The 14,769-nt window shown below is 35.3% G+C and overlaps 4 protein-coding genes across 6 annotated transcripts; 2 read left to right on the top strand and 2 right to left on the bottom strand.

Moving 5' to 3' along the window:
- The first annotated feature begins 63 nt into the window (after positions 1-63).
- On the top strand, positions 64-3,710 carry LOC100527205 (uncharacterized). 3 transcript variants are annotated; one of them, XM_026123958.2, is made up of 6 exons: positions 64-516; positions 610-716; positions 874-1,071; positions 1,651-1,756; positions 2,648-2,879; positions 2,962-3,710. In XM_026123958.2, exons 2-6 carry the CDS (start codon positions 690-692, stop codon positions 3,050-3,052), a joined length of 654 nt encoding a protein of 217 aa, XP_025979743.1. In that variant the 5' UTR covers positions 64-516; positions 610-689; the 3' UTR covers positions 3,053-3,710. The 3 variants fall into 3 exon arrangements, with proteins under 3 accessions (XP_025979743.1, XP_025979742.1, NP_001236388.2); XM_026123957.2 differs by having other exon boundaries at positions 1,645-1,756; NM_001249459.2 differs by having other exon boundaries at positions 105-502; positions 1,645-1,756; positions 2,962-3,509.
- An 849-nt stretch (positions 3,711-4,559) lies between these two features.
- Positions 4,560-6,742, bottom strand: LOC100794046 (pyruvate, phosphate dikinase regulatory protein 1, chloroplastic). The gene is made up of 3 exons (XM_003536511.5): positions 6,116-6,742; positions 5,035-5,668; positions 4,560-4,904 (listed from the first exon to the last, which is right to left on the bottom strand). The coding sequence occupies exons 1-3, from the start codon at positions 6,524-6,526 to the stop codon at positions 4,801-4,803; spliced, it is 1,149 nt and encodes a 382-aa protein (XP_003536559.1). The 5' UTR covers positions 6,527-6,742; the 3' UTR covers positions 4,560-4,800.
- Positions 6,743-6,824: 82 nt separating this feature from the next.
- On the bottom strand, positions 6,825-9,168 carry LOC100787882 (gibberellin 2-beta-dioxygenase 8-like). The gene is made up of 4 exons (XM_041006228.1): positions 9,154-9,168; positions 8,405-8,571; positions 7,229-7,529; positions 6,825-6,998 (listed from the first exon to the last, which is right to left on the bottom strand). Exons 1-4 carry the CDS (start codon positions 9,166-9,168, stop codon positions 6,828-6,830), a joined length of 654 nt encoding a protein of 217 aa, XP_040862162.1. The 3' UTR covers positions 6,825-6,827.
- A 678-nt stretch (positions 9,169-9,846) lies between these two features.
- LOC100793525 (chaperone protein dnaJ 50) lies at positions 9,847-13,370 on the top strand. The gene is made up of 10 exons (XM_003536510.5): positions 9,847-10,113; positions 10,203-10,265; positions 10,362-10,428; positions 10,604-10,663; positions 10,794-10,844; positions 10,969-11,049; positions 11,725-11,837; positions 12,478-12,595; positions 12,764-12,890; positions 13,048-13,370. The coding sequence occupies exons 1-10, from the start codon at positions 9,980-9,982 to the stop codon at positions 13,149-13,151; spliced, it is 918 nt and encodes a 305-aa protein (XP_003536558.1). The 5' UTR covers positions 9,847-9,979; the 3' UTR covers positions 13,152-13,370.
- Positions 13,371-14,769: the final 1,399 nt, after the last annotated feature.

The following is a 14,769-nucleotide window of genomic DNA, read 5'->3' as shown; positions in this document are numbered from 1 at the left end:
GTAGTCCGATTTTGGCTGCAAAGATGTACTTATCTGCTGCACGTCACAGATTCACAGTGAAGTACATGGGATATAACAAAACAAATAAAAGCAAACATGGTATTATAAACACTAAACAAAACTACAAAAGCAAGAGAGTAAGAAGGATTAAATCCGTTGATGTATGTATATATTTTGTTCACAGAACAAACCCCACAATCCACATGATGATTATGATGATGGCGTTGCCTTTCTCTCTCTCTTTTACTCTCACACTCTTCCCATCTATTCCCTCATCGTTTCCTCTTTCTTCTTCCTTCCAGTAAAAAATACTCACTTCTAATCAGACAAAAAGTAGAGTGGTTATAAGTCCATTCTTTTCTTCCGTTTCCACACAACTTTCAACAGAAGAAACTAACACCTTCCGTTACTGGCTTTTTCTGTGTCCTTGGCAACCCTTTTTGCTGATTTTCACTGCCACAATCACAATCAATTGAAGAAGGAAGAAATAAGAAGTTTCTGGGTAATGGTTCGCGGGTATGTTAATCATTTATGCTATTTTTTATATATATAAACTTGAGCGTTTTGACTTATGGGTTTCATGTTCATGTTCAATCGGGTGCTGTATAGTTATATAGCCTGAGCTGTGCCCCATTCCATACGCAACTTTTCCTCCATCATTCTCCTTTTTTTTCTCACCTTAATAAGTGATGGACATCGAAGAAATTTCAGAGTCGGTAAGATTTTTCTTTTCCTTTGTTTCTCTCTTACAACTGTTCCATTGAAAATTTGTGTCTTTATTCGGGTACTTCAATTTTTCTGTGATAAGTTCCTTGATAAATTCATAATCCTTGTGGCTCTGTGGCTGTGGGTTGTTGTGTTTGGTTTTTGTAGAATTTGGGTGGTTCTTCTTCTTCTCACGAGGCTTTGGAATCAGAAGAGAAGAACATGGGTACCCAGAGAATCTTGGTTTCAGATCACATAAACGCATATCAGTATTCGGCTGAGGAAGCTGATAGCTTTGTGATTGATATGGATTCCTTCTCTTCCGGCATCAACAAAGATAGCAATAATGCTAATTCCAGAATTACAGTAAGATCCTTTTATTTTTTAAATTATATTTTTCCACGCGATAATTATTTTATTTTTGTTTTGTTTGGCACATCTTACAAGCAAAACAGGGTCAGTGGTGGTTTGTTCTTCCTGCAATTTATAATGTATACTTTAAACATTAGAATTTTTTATATAAATTTATTATTTTTATTACTTGGGGGACGAGACACTGATTAGGTAACCAGAATGTTAGACTCTAGTCATGAACAGAGAATGAGGGCATTAATGAAAATGAGAAGGAAAAACACGCACGTTATCAACTGTTGTTAAACCTTTGCGGCCATTGAAATCGAATGTCTTTCTCAAGCATTATTTTTTTATTATTATTATCCTCCCAACCCCTCAATTCCTTCACCCTTAACTATAATTTTAAATTATGAAACGTCGAAAATTAGATGGAGCTATTTAAATTTAATCATTCAAGTTTCAACTTTGTGTATCACTTACTTAACTCCCCCCATGTTGACTAGTTCAGTTGTGTTCTTTTGGCTATTATACTTAATCATTTTCCTCACGTTATTGATTATTGATTGATTGATTTTAACGGTATAGTTGCAGCGGAGCCTTTCCAGGAAAGGATCTCAGCGTGGGGGCGACAGGAAGGTGAATGGCAATGTCACACTTCATGATAGGGATACTGCCCCAACTACATGCTCACCAAAAGGTACCATTGCCTTTGCAAAAAAAGAAAAAGTTGAACTCATTCGTTGTATTATTCTAACCTAAAATTATATAGTATGTTTTGTTTACAATTTGGATCTTCATTTGAGTCTTTTCATGTGAAATAGAGTAATTTGCAGATAATTATATAAAAAAAATGTGTACACCAGAAAGAACCCATGAAAGGATCTAAATATCTTTTTTGTATTTTTCTTAGGATCCTAGACTGAATGATTCGCCTACTTGAAATTTGTTTTGGTGAAGAGAAGTTTAATATAATTAATCAACAGGTGTTTTTGTTTCTATTTTTGACCATTATGGAACTTGGGTTCATCGATATGCATATGTGGATTGTGGACACGGGTGAAAAAATTAAAATGGTATCATAAAATATTTCAACACCAACCTGTACCTATGTGAGGCCAAAGTGGGTGTCCCCTGATTCTTAGGTCTCATTGCTGTATAACTATGTTTGTTATTGGTTTTTTTTTTTTTTTTGACAAACATAAGTATGTTTGTTATTAATATAGTATGGTTGTCAGTATCATAATCTCAGATTTAAGTTTTGGAATATAATGACATCAACATGATTATAGTCTCACTTGGATTACGTAAATTGAAAATTATGAGGGCGGTGAAATTTGTTTGGCCTAGTCCCTGGTGGTTGGAGATTAGTTAGGGTGAAAAAAAGGAAACCTACTACGAGAACATGTCAATTAATTATAGCTCTCTGAAATAGAGTTCTGGGTCAACCATGTATATGACTGCAGACATTACAGATCATGGGATTAGATATAAATATTAAAATCTTGTTGGTAACCCATTCTTGTGGGCCACAGGTATTGTCATTATAAGAAATTGAGACAATATTTTGATGAGTTTTATGGAACTGCAGCTGCTCTAGCAGGGTCCTGCACGGCTGAAAAGTCAGCGGTGGTGGCAGTAGGGTCCACACATCATTCCACAAACACACAAGTTCATCATCAGATTACTATTACTGCCAGTAACATGTGCACCACCACCACCCCCACCACCGAAAGCAAATGTATAACTCGAAGAAATAGTTTTAAACGATCTTCTTCATGGCTCCTTGATCCTAAAAGAGTCCTTCTTTTCTTTGCCACCTTGTAAGATTCAGCTCCAATACTTGGTTTCTGTTCTGTCCTTTCATCCAATGTTATGTGTCTTAATTTCCCTACACTGAAACAGGTCAAGCATGGGAACAATGTTGCTGATATACTTCACTCTTACTCTCAGCAAGCAAAATGCAGATGAATATGGGGGTGACTGGCAGCAGTGACTGATGCCACTGATTTATATTGGACAAATGAGATAATGGGTCGTGTAAATTATAAATCCTAGGATTGGAGCAAAACTCAGGAACAAGAAGTTGAGGACAAATTTGCAGAACTACCTGTCAGACTCAATTACCTATTTGGGAGCTACAAAAGGCAAATACAATGACACAATGCACTATGATAGAGAGGAAGGAATATATTTCTTTTATCTGAATGGAAGCCAGCAAGTTAGCAACAGATAAAAAAGATCACATGTAAGAGAGTGCTCTGTAGTTTATTGGGAGTGTCATTTAAGGGCATAACGGAGTTGGAGGATCAGAAAGTCACTGTTTCGCTCTTTCTACTCAGATCTTATTTTTATCCCCCGTATCTTTTGTTTTGCTCTTGCATGTAATGGCAAGTGAACCTTTTTCTAATGTGTGTAACTTTAGTTTTAACAGTGGAAAAAGGGGAGGGGAAAGTAAAACCAAAACCATGAGAGCTACCTACCTCTACAAGCTACAAAAGTAGGCACAAACGGCATGCGTGCTGAAATACATTTTTCCTTACGGAAGAAACTGAAATCCACGAGTGCTTTTTCTAGGGACAAAGAATGTTTATATATGGGGAAACCTTTCGAAATAAACTATGTGTATAAAAGATTAAGATTAGTTTGGTAAATTTTGTATGTTGTGTATTTTAATCTAAATAACAAGTAGCATGTGAACGTTAGATACTTGGATCCTTTTCCTTCACAACCAACCCTAATATGAAGATAAATGTTTGCCACTGCCAGAAGACATAAACAGCCAAGCGAGTTTTCGATGGCGGACTTGAGGACAACCCCTAATTAATGTAACTGTTAATTTTGTCCTCAATCATATTAAGAGATCAAGCACACTTCTTGGGTAATTAGCCAACCTCTTTTCTAAGGTTGCAGTAACACTGTTAATCCACAGTCCCAGTTAGGTGAACAAAAATATCAGCAACTCAACCGACGAAATTTGTGAGTTATTGAACTTCTCAATGGGTAAGAAAAACAAAGAAACCCCTCGCTATCCACATGCTCATGCTTTTGTGCCTGTAGGCAAGTTTGGTACACCAGCAAGTTTACATAAAATTAGTTAAATGACGTATAGGTTGCTTGGATTCTAAGATTTCAACATGTTTAGTATGTCATGTATTTTATCAACAAGTGTTCGTAACCAAACTAGCATAAAATATTAAATTCCACCAGATATTTTGGTAAGATAACCTATCACGTACATACCAATAAATATTGCGAGCATAACAATAAGTGTAACTAAGATCCAAACAAGATAATAAAGCTAATAGCAATGGAGGAATACTTCACTATTCTGGCGGAAACAGATCTTGCTTTCCCTTAAAGGAAAAGGGCATTTCTACTTATTCATTATGCTCTATGAGAATTTTCACAAAAAGAGAAGTGACCAGCAGTCACCAAATTTTTTGAAAAGCAGTTTTGCAATAGATTAGTAGGTTCAAGAGAGCAAAACACTTTTTCGGCAGTTGGGCCAAGATACTGTTCAACTCTTTCTTAGAATCGAATTACTTATGATACAAGTTTTGAAGTTGATAGTAGCATCTCACCATATACATGTAATGATATATAACACCTAAGAAAGACATACATGTTAGCTAAAGTATACCCCCACAAGTAAATGGTATATGAAATTTATCAGTACTCGGCGAACTCTGCATCATAATACTATACAATCTATAAGTTCAACAAGAGAAAAAGTTGTCATCTCTAATAGCGTTTTGAGATCCTTGGCATGGTGCATATGTGCTTCCTGTCATGGTACAGCCTCAATACAACTGCTGCAGTCTCTTCTATGGCTTTTCCAGTCACATCTGTAATTAGATAACAAATTAAGACATCATAAGCATTAGTTTGAAGCTAACATTTTCCAAACCCCTTTCATGAATTAATGTAACATCAAAGATGACAGAAATGAGAACTAGGGTAAAATAAATTTGTTACCAATGACTGGCCAAAGAGGGTTCTGTGCAAAGAGCCTTCCAGCAAATTCAAGCTCCTCCCTAACATAATTCATCTCCGAGTAATTACTCCTACCATCTGAACTTAATCCCATAGTTTTAGCCCTTGTTCTTCTAATATTCTGTAAGACAAGAGGATTTATAGTCAAACCAAAAACCTTCTTTGAATCCACCTCAAACAGAGTCCTTGGCACTCCCACGCCCAAGACAATGGGCACATTGGCCACCTTGTACCCCTTCTGAGCCAGATAAATAGACAAGGGGGTCTTGCCGGTGCGTGAAACACCAGTGAGAACAATGTCAGCCTCAGCCAGATTCTGGGGACATGCCCCATCATCTTGCTTGATGGTAAACTCAACAGCTTCAATCCTACGAAAGTAATCATCGGAGAGGGGGAGTCCGGAAGCCCCACGAGGAAGGCCAGAAGGAGAAACACCCAAATGAGAAGCAATGGCCTCTGTAATGGGTCCTAATACATCAGTGGAAGGCACACCCCATAACTTACATGCCTGCTTTGCAGCTGAAGCCAATGATGGGTCAGCTAAAGTATACACAAAGAAAGCACCTTCCTTCGCTGCTTGCTTTGTGATCTCCAACAACTTCTCTGCATCATCAATCTAATCAATAACAACAAATTTTAAACATTACCAAACATAACTAAAAAAATTGAAATTTAGTATATGCATTGATATACTGGAACTCTGGAAGCGTAAAGCCATCATTGAATTATAAATTATCACATATAGGGTAATCTATGTTTTTGGTGTGACACTACAGATAGTCTCTGCGGGTGATCATCATAATCGGTAGAACCATTAAACAAAAATAATCCGTGCCAGTTATTCTATGCATTCGAGGGTAATTACTACATGTATGTATGATATGATTCTTCACATGTGTAATAATTTCATTCAAAAATGCATCTAATAATTTCTAATAAGTAGTTGATAATGGAAGTCCAAAACTGAAACTCATACTTTGACATGATTAAAATTAGTATGGTAATTTAATCAAAGAAAGAAAAAAGACATTCTGATACAATACAATGTTTTCTATTTGCTTACCCCAGAAAACAAATGGGTACTGACGGGGCAGCCACGGTCGACCAAGCAGTAATCGAACTGACCCAAAGCGGCGTTAACGCAGTGTTCGGCGGTCCAGCCGGTTCCGTCGGAGACTATATAGATGGACTTGACGGTCATGACATCTGCGCCGTCCAAATTGACGGCGCCGTCTGGGTCCACCGGGAGAGGAAGTGGACGTACAGGAGGGTTGGGCTCCGGGGGTTGGGTTCGGAGACTGGACTGGTCCAATTTCTGACCGGACCGCACGGCTCGGGCTCTGGACCACCGGTTCAGTTGAGGGCTCACCTTGGGTCTCCCTGAAACGGATTTCGATCCCGTTTTGTCGTTGCGGGTGCACGCTACGATTTGAGGAACGGAATGGATGTTTGGACACAACTGCCAAATTGGCATGGCTGCCGAGTGAGCGCTTCCGGTTTTTTTTTCCCTTAGCCAGGCAAAGATTGGGAAAATGACAACATTACCAAAAATCCTGAGAAAGACGATTGATTATTAATTAGGTCATATTAATATTTGTCATCAAGTATTTTACTGATTAATTCACCAAAAATCTTATTGCAATGTTTCCACTTCTTGACATTAATCCTCTAACTTTGATAATCGGAGCATTGTCTAGTTTTGATTCGCTTTGATGTTACAAGTTAGAAGTAGGAAAACAAAAAAATTGGATGAAGAGTGACCAGCACTCGTTTTTTTATGGACTTTTAAGGCCCAAATAATACGCTAAGCCCGTAACTGAGACCGGCATTTGACACTTCACTGTAGCATCAGAGGGGCAAAAGAAATATGCCATAGAGAACCTCTCCAATTTTGGATTGGTCACAACTCTGTGCTCCACACTCTTGTAAACACCATTGCTCCATGCCTGCATAAAATAAACAAAATAGCAAATTAGCAGTGTTCTTAATTAAGTTAACAAATTCGGCACTGATTAGTGTCATAGTCATAGTATAAAATAGGCACTGAATATACCGTATTCCCTTAAATGGATTTATCCAAATCAACTTGAATTAGTTAGGATTGAATGTAACGTACTTACGGATAAATTAAAGACTATCTCTAAAAAAATTCCTTCCTAATAATAATAATGAGTACCTGGAACAAGTCACCAATGATGATTATAAGAGCATCAGGGTTTGGTTTTACGGCAAACCATTTCCCATCTTTGAGCATTTGCAAGCCTCTAACCTGATCTTGATGTAAGATGGTGAGGAAGGCACTATCTGTGTGTGGCATCAATCCAGAAGCCAAGGGGCAAGGAGGATATCGATTCAATCTAATATAACAGGATCTGGGCAAACAATTCTCCTCAAAGAACGTGCTGACTTGTGCCAGAATTTCAGCTAGTGTTTGCGCCAAAATGGAAACTTGAGTAGCAAACTGTTGAATTGTCCAGCTGCATACATAGAAACACCTACACAAATTAATTAGTTTTCGATAAATTCTATTTTTTGTTCTCGTTAATGTGTGGTACTTAGAATTGACAAACGATTGTAATTATGTTTGGTAGAATTTTGATATTTTCAAAATTATAGTAGAAAATAAAATTCATTTGGAAAGAAGTGACATAAATTACATTTTGATGGGTAAACTTAAAAATTATATTCAGAGTAAATTAAATTAACACTCCTATAGTTTTGTCATTTTTTTCTTGATTCCTCTTCTTTTTCTATTCATACACTTATTTCTTAGTTATTTAAAAAATATTATACTAACTTCTTTAATTGTTTAAAAAATATTATGCATACTACCCTTATAAAAGAGGTTACAGCGATCGTTAAAAAAACTTAAGAATCATGTGTAATCTCAAAAAACATAGGAATATCGGAATAATTTACTCTATTTATATATATTTACAAATCGAGAATCTTTCAGATAAAACAAATAATTTTTCTTAACTTACTTTTAAATTTTTCTCCTAAACATAAATTAATTTTTAAACCTCGATTTTTTAAAATTAAATGATTTTATCAAAAATGAAAATAAACGCAATTTTAATTGAAGGGATCGATTCAAAAAAAAAAAAAAAGTTATTGAATTGTGTTGTATCTTGAGTCTGTGTTTTTCCAACGGTGAAACATTTCTTGTTTGCCAAAATTAAGTGCAACATATATTTGGAGAGCAATTTTTGTACTAAATCTGTATTCATCCAAAAACGTTTGTATTTGAATTAGTATTGAGAAGAAATTAAAAAAAAAATGATCAATATACAGAATAAAAACATGAGTATCCAAAATTAAAAATGTTAAAGGAGAGATAATTTGTGATTACCTAAAAGTGTTGGTTCCGGCGGAACCCAGCATATGAGTTAAAGGAATGTGAAATGCTTCTGACCAAGATAACTGGCCAATGCATGTAGCATTGGGGGATCCCCAACGGTAGCTACCTGCGGAAAAATTGAAGAACTTGTTCTCTTTGGTCTTCTTCTCAAAGGTTTTCTTAAATCAGTGGTTACTACTCAAGGTTCCTTTCTATCAGTGTTTAATCTCGTTTAAAGTGCATCATTGATTTGGGCCAGCTCCTAACTCCACGGGTTTCGGCTAAAAAGGGCTGTGTAGGTTGCATAATTTGGATTCGAGATGGGCTATTGCTACCTGCACTTCAAGTTGCTTTCTACACAGCCCTTGGTGTATGTCTAAGACTAAGAGGGTCAATTATTTGGGGTCAAATCCACGTGGGCTTCGATTTCAAGGCCCGACAAACATAATGCTCCAACCTTAACCAATCCAATACTAACCCACTAATTCAATTAAAATATTAATATAATAAATACATAAACATTCTACTAAAGATTATAATAAATCCTAATAGTTTTAACTACTATTTTTTAAATAGTTTTTCTAATATCCAACATCACCAAAATACAAATTTTTCAATTTCTTTAAGTTTATAGAATTTTTTTCACAACTTCAGATAAAATCTTTCAACTATTTTAGTTTAATCTATATTTTTTGATATAAAAACTGTCAAAAAATGTAGACACATATCAACATTTATGAATTTTTTTTTTCATTTTTCACCTTTTCTCTTCGCATTTAACAATTTTTTTAATATTAAAAATTGAGTTACTTTTTTACTTAGTATGCAAAGAACAAATCAATGTCATAGTTAGAATTATAATTGTATAATTAATCTCATACACAAATTTAAAATAATAGCCAAAATATGAATTACTATTAAAATACTAATTACCAACTTATCTCACTAGTTTTTTTTCAAAAAAACTAGTCTAACTAGTTTAAGTAATCACTTTCATATTTACTTTTGGCACACGTTCTACATAATATATTCTAATTTTCATAAAATAGTATTTTTAGTATTAATTCTTCACTAAAATTTTAATTAGTCCATAAATATTTTAATATTTCTAAAAATTTAAAGAAACAATACCTCTTTAAGTATCACATATTCTTTTTTGTAATGAAAGAATTAGAAACTTTTTATTATTTTCAAGGATGAAATTAGCATCTCACATTACAACCATCAAATTACTTATTTACCGTTGACAAAAAATTATTATTTTTTTGTTAATTCTTCGATTCATAGGAAAAAAGAACTTGATTATAATTTAGAATTCGATTAAAAGACAAATAAACTTTAAACAAAAAATTATGTTAGCAAAAAATGGAACTCTGATATCACCAGAATTATAAAAAAAGAAAAGAATGGAGAGTACGATTAAATTAAATTAATTAAACTAAAAAAAATGTCGAAATTCTGGGAGAATTGAAGAAGCCCCGAATTAGATCGGGGTTTGTGGCAAGAGTGCAAATTCGTGTCTGGAGTTTTGGTCAACAGAGAGAAAGTAGGGAAAAGAAAAAAAGCCTCATCACCGACTTCGGCGAAATGGATCCGCCGCCGGTACCGATCCGGTGGCGCGCAACCGCCATCCCATTCTTTGTGTTGGTTCTCTTTCTATCCACCATCTCGCCTTCGCGCGCAATCTACTGCGACGAAGATGATTGCTACGATCTACTTGGGTCAGCCAACATTCCCTTTCTTCCCCCCAATTCTCTTTCGTTTCTGCATTATTCGTTTTCGTAACCCTTCCTCCTCTTCTTATTTGCAGGGTTACTCAAAGTGCCAATGCTTCCGAAATCAAAAAAGCTTACTACAAACTCTCCTTGAAGTAGTAAGTGTTTCTCTTAATACAGCTTCTCCTTAACTCGCTCTCTTTTACTCTCTCTTTGTTTTTTATTTTCTTTTTCGGTTTTTTTGTTTAATTCAGTCACCCGGACAAAAACCCTGATCCGGAATCGCGAAAGCTGTTTGTAAAAGTCGCCAATGCTTATGAGGTACTTTGGTTTTATAGCTTTCTTTGTTTTTCAATGGTTCTGATGTAGGAGTTTGCATTTGATAAAAAAAATGAACGTTTTGCAATGAGAAGTAAATTGAAAATTGATCACATTGTTCTGTTTTTGGTGAGAAATTGGTTCTGATGCTAATGATGGTAATATGACTTCTTTACAGATTTTGAAGGATGAGGCCACGCGAGAGCAATATGATTATGCAATTGCACATCCGGAGGAGGTGTTTATACTTTTATAGCAAGTTTGGTTTCCTTTTAAGATTGTGGTTAATAGCCGCTGAATTGTTGTTCATCCCTATCCTTTTAGTTTTTGTTGAAGTATAGAACTGTGTTTTCATCTCTTGATTTCAGGTGTTTTATAATACTGCACGCTATTATCGGGCTTACTATGGTCACAAGACGGTGAGATTTGTTGCATTTGCAATTGGAAGCAGTGATGGATTTTGGATACGAAATTGATTTGAAATGATTGAATTTTGCAAGTGACACTCATTTTGTAGTACTTCTGTACTTTTTTACCTGCCAGGATCCCCGTGCTGTGTTGGTCGGCCTTCTTCTTATTCTTTCAGGTTTTCAATATCTAAATCAATCAACAAGGTATAATCAGGTATTGTGAAATATTTAATATCAGTTGATTTATTATAAAACATCCCTTGTACCCTTTATCCTCTTTTATTTATGAATTTTCTTTGCTGATGAAAAAAAAAGTATACAACATCCCTGATGTGAACATGTGCCATGGATATGTTAACTGTTGATACAAGTTTGTATTGTCAAAACTCAAGAAAAGTAGAACTTTGTTATGTGAAATGCACAGTTATACTTCTCTTCTCTAGTTGGCTAGCTAAAGGTTGAAGAGCTGTACCTTTGGTGTTAAAGATTGTATTTAGCTGACTTATGCCTAGCAGTTGAGCACATTCTGTGAAGGGTTTTGGATTTGTACGAACCATATCATTTGATTAATGGGTGTAGAACTAACTTGTTTGTTTTTGGAACATCTCTTACCAAGGAGAGTAGGTCTTGAAGTAAAGGGTAGCCACTGCCCAAGTTTTGTGGTGAAAATTTTCTGTTCCATGCATGTTCAATGAATCCAAGCGTCATTACCAGTAAAATGGTTTACAATGATTTACGGTCATAGATGCATGCATAGAATTTGAAATAGGTCAGGGCTGTTAAATTTTTTTTTGTTTGTGTGTGGAAATTGCTTAATTTGTTATTTGTATAAAATGTTTTTGAAAGATTAAGACATCCACATTCATTGCACTGACTTTTCTGTGTTTAGGCTGTAGCCATGGTCAAGAAGACACCTGCATATAAAAATAAACTAAGGGCATTGGAACTTGAACGCAGTGGAGGGGTTACAAACAAGAAGAAGAGTCAGAAGAATATGGACAAGTATGTTATCATCCTCAATCTGTATGTGTGTATTTGTTTCAAGTTTTGCAAAATTATTACCCTGAATATGAACATGGAAATATAATATTCCCATGTTATAAGTTTTTTTAAAAAAAAATCCCAGACATAGTTGATTCCTAGGATTTAACTGTCTGCATAGTTTTCTTATCTTCTATTCCCACTGTGATGGGTGGGAATATAACATTACCCTGGGATTGTTGGAAATTATCATATATTCCAACTAATCAGTATCATTCCCATTTTTATTTTTTCTTTCATATTTGAATTTTGAAAACATTCATGGAAATATTAAATCTTCACCAGAAATACCATTTAGTTTTCCCATGAATGTAGTATTCCTAGGAAAGTTGTTCCTGGGAATTTAATCACATACCTTGAAACAAATGCCACCTATAGTTATTGTATGTAATTTCCTATATCTAGTTGTTATTCAGTTGCACCTCCCGAAAAGAAATTTCCTATATCTAGTATCCAGTGACCTGTTCAAATTGGTTCTCTTTGAAAACTCTTATTTCCTTTGTTAAATCAGCTTGTCTTTCATCTGTAAGATTGGGCCTTGTTGACTGCAATTTCTTTATTTTTGACACAAAGACACAATGTGAGGAATCCGTACATGCAGGAAAACGGAAGAAGACCTTAGCAAAGAACTCGATCTGCAGATAACTGGAGCTGAAATGCCCTCTGTATGGAAACTTCTTGGCGTCCGCTTTGTTCTATTACCGTATACCTTAGGCAAGGTTAGAGTTCAAATCTTTTATCTGGAAACTGCAATTACTCACCATGAATTTTTCATTGCTCTATTTTAATTCAAGGTACAAAGTTCTTTCCCACAAATGGTGCTGAACCTTGAAAATTAATATTTTTTTTAAATGTGCAATTACTGATTAGTTCTGTTTTCCATTCAGCTGCTGTTGTGGACTGCCTGTTGGTTTTGGAGATACAAAGTGAAAAAGTACCCTTATTCCTTGGAAGATGCTTCTTATCTGACACAAAGATCCCTCAGTATTCCTCTCGATAGATGGAGAAATATAGGTGATTATAATTTATCTTTGATGAACTTTCTTCTTACAGACACTATGAACATAGGGGAATTATCCATGTTGCAGAAGTAAAATCATCCTGTTTTTTATGTTTTGTTCTGGATTCTACTAGCATGTCTCTTAATGGTTTTCGTGCCTGTTATTAATAGATGAAGCAACAAAGGAAGATCTTGTGCTCAGACGCTTATGGGAGAAATCAAATCTGGAGAACTATGTAGCAGAGATGCGGAAAGAATCAAAGCGCAGAAGATAGTTGCATTAGTCGGCTCTGCCGCTTTTAAATTACTAAATTTTGTTGCAAATTGATTTTCGGGGTGGGGGTGATAAAAGCAGAATTATTCGTGGCAACCACGAAATTGTGGAATCATATACGTAGTTTATTACGTTTACACATGTTATTGTTGCTCTCTAACAGTCTGTAAACAATGAACACCAAAGAATACTGCTTTAGATATTGCTTTTATTCTTTCAATGAATCGGGTACATAAGCCTCAATCTTGCTACAATCGCATGTTTGGTAGTAATTTTGAGTGCCTCTAGTTCAATAATTTTAAGGATAAAGATACATGGACACCTTCATGTTATTTGACACCTTGATAAAGTGATAGAGATTGGAGAGGAATGTAGGTATGATAAGTGATAAGTGATATAATTTGATAGGATGAAAGAGAAAGAATGAGTATTAAATAGGTGTTTGTGACATATGAGTGCCTATATATCATTGCCTATTAATGAGATTATATGAAATCTCAGCATGTTACAGTAGAGTTATGACTTGAATGAATCTGTACCTGAAATATATATCATTCGACTTTTCCTATAGTGTCTCGTTTTCGCTCTGTTTTCAAATTAGTATTACTAAAAATCTTTTTCTTTTCTTTTGTTTAAATTATTCTTTTAATTTTTTTTTACAAAATACTCTTTTTTTTAAGAAAAGGACAAAATCAAACAGATCTAGATATCACAGTAATTTTTAGTTCCTCTGATCATTTTCATATCGACCCAATCATGAGGTAAGTAAAGCGTTTGCTGGAGGCCCCTAAAAATATTTTTAAATTCTCAAATCTAAAAAAAAAAAGAAATGGTAAATGGAATTACATAATAACTTAGAAATTTTACATCTTAGGAAGCATAAAAATAACCTTCAGATGAAATTATGATAAATTTAAGGAATATTTTAATTAGTTTAAAAAGATCTCGTTAGACTGGTCCTATCATGCATGCAGCTAAAAATATTGCTACGTAGCATCTTCAACATACACCGAAAAAATAATAAAACTGAGAATCACTTAAAATAGCAGTTTATTCCGCTGCGACACGAGTAATGTTATTTATATAAGTAATGACAATTTTATTTTTTTATAATAAAATACTATACATTTGAGAGGGATATAAGACTCAACTAAAATGGGGTGAACGGTGAACGAATCTCTTTATTCAGTACTACTCATTCACTACATAAATTAAATAGGAAAGCATTTTCATTAACGCATAAGTGAAGCGTTTCACATTAAAAAAAAAAAAAATCTTGCGAGATTACAGACATGCATATACAAGACAGGGACGAGTTAGAAGAGATGATGCAGCGAAATTCAGATGCGCCGCCACCGCCACCGCCACCACCGCCGGATAAAAATGAATACCAAGAGTTGCCGCAGTCGATTGTAGACATGCCGCCACCAAAGGAAGAGTTGCTGTCATCGATTCCGGACGCGCCTCCGGTGGCACCGCAGACACCGATGACAGTCACAGAGAACGCATTGCCGCCGCGGAATCCTGAGTTTACACAGTCTCCGCCGCCTCCTCCTCCTCCACCGCAGCTGCCGCTGACGGTGACACCATTGAAATCACACCAGGATAAAGAATAGTCA

Source organism: Glycine max, chromosome 10, assembly GCF_000004515.6.
Source record: "Glycine max cultivar Williams 82 chromosome 10, Glycine_max_v4.0, whole genome shotgun sequence".
In the NCBI taxonomy this organism is placed as follows: Eukaryota; Viridiplantae; Streptophyta; class Magnoliopsida; order Fabales; family Fabaceae; genus Glycine; species Glycine max.
Note: the sequence above shows the minus strand (reverse complement) of the source record. Positions and strands in the feature narration are given on the sequence as shown.

Coding starts and splice junctions, on each gene's coding strand:
- LOC100527205 (XM_026123957.2), top strand. CDS start 690: ATGGACATCGAAGAAATTTCAGAGTCG. Junction 717..873: donor TCGAAGAAATTTCAGAGTCG/GTAAGATTTTTC, acceptor TGGTTTTTGTAG/AATTTGGGTGGTTCTTCTTC. Junction 2,880..2,961: donor CTTCTTTTCTTTGCCACCTT/GTAAGATTCAGC, acceptor ACACTGAAACAG/GTCAAGCATGGGAACAATGT.
- LOC100794046 (XM_003536511.5), bottom strand. CDS start 6,526: ATGCCAATTTGGCAGTTGTGTCCAAACATCCATTCCGTTCCTCAAATC. Junction 5,669..6,115: donor GTACCCATTTGTTTTCTGGG/GTAAGCAAATAG, acceptor GTTATTGATTAG/ATTGATGATGCAGAGAAGTT. Junction 4,905..5,034: donor CCCTCTTTGGCCAGTCATTG/GTAACAAATTTA, acceptor ATCTAATTACAG/ATGTGACTGGAAAAGCCATA.
- LOC100787882 (XM_041006228.1), bottom strand. Junction 7,530..8,404: donor GCCGGAACCAACACTTTTAG/GTAATCACAAAT, acceptor CTATGTATGCAG/CTGGACAATTCAACAGTTTG. Junction 6,999..7,228: donor TCATTGGTGACTTGTTCCAG/GTACTCATTATT, acceptor TATTTTATGCAG/GCATGGAGCAATGGTGTTTA.
- LOC100793525 (XM_003536510.5), top strand. CDS start 9,980: ATGGATCCGCCGCCGGTACCGATCCGGTGGCGCGCAACCGCCATCCCA. Junction 10,429..10,603: donor AAGTCGCCAATGCTTATGAG/GTACTTTGGTTT, acceptor ACTTCTTTACAG/ATTTTGAAGGATGAGGCCAC. Junction 12,891..13,047: donor CGATAGATGGAGAAATATAG/GTGATTATAATT, acceptor TGTTATTAATAG/ATGAAGCAACAAAGGAAGAT.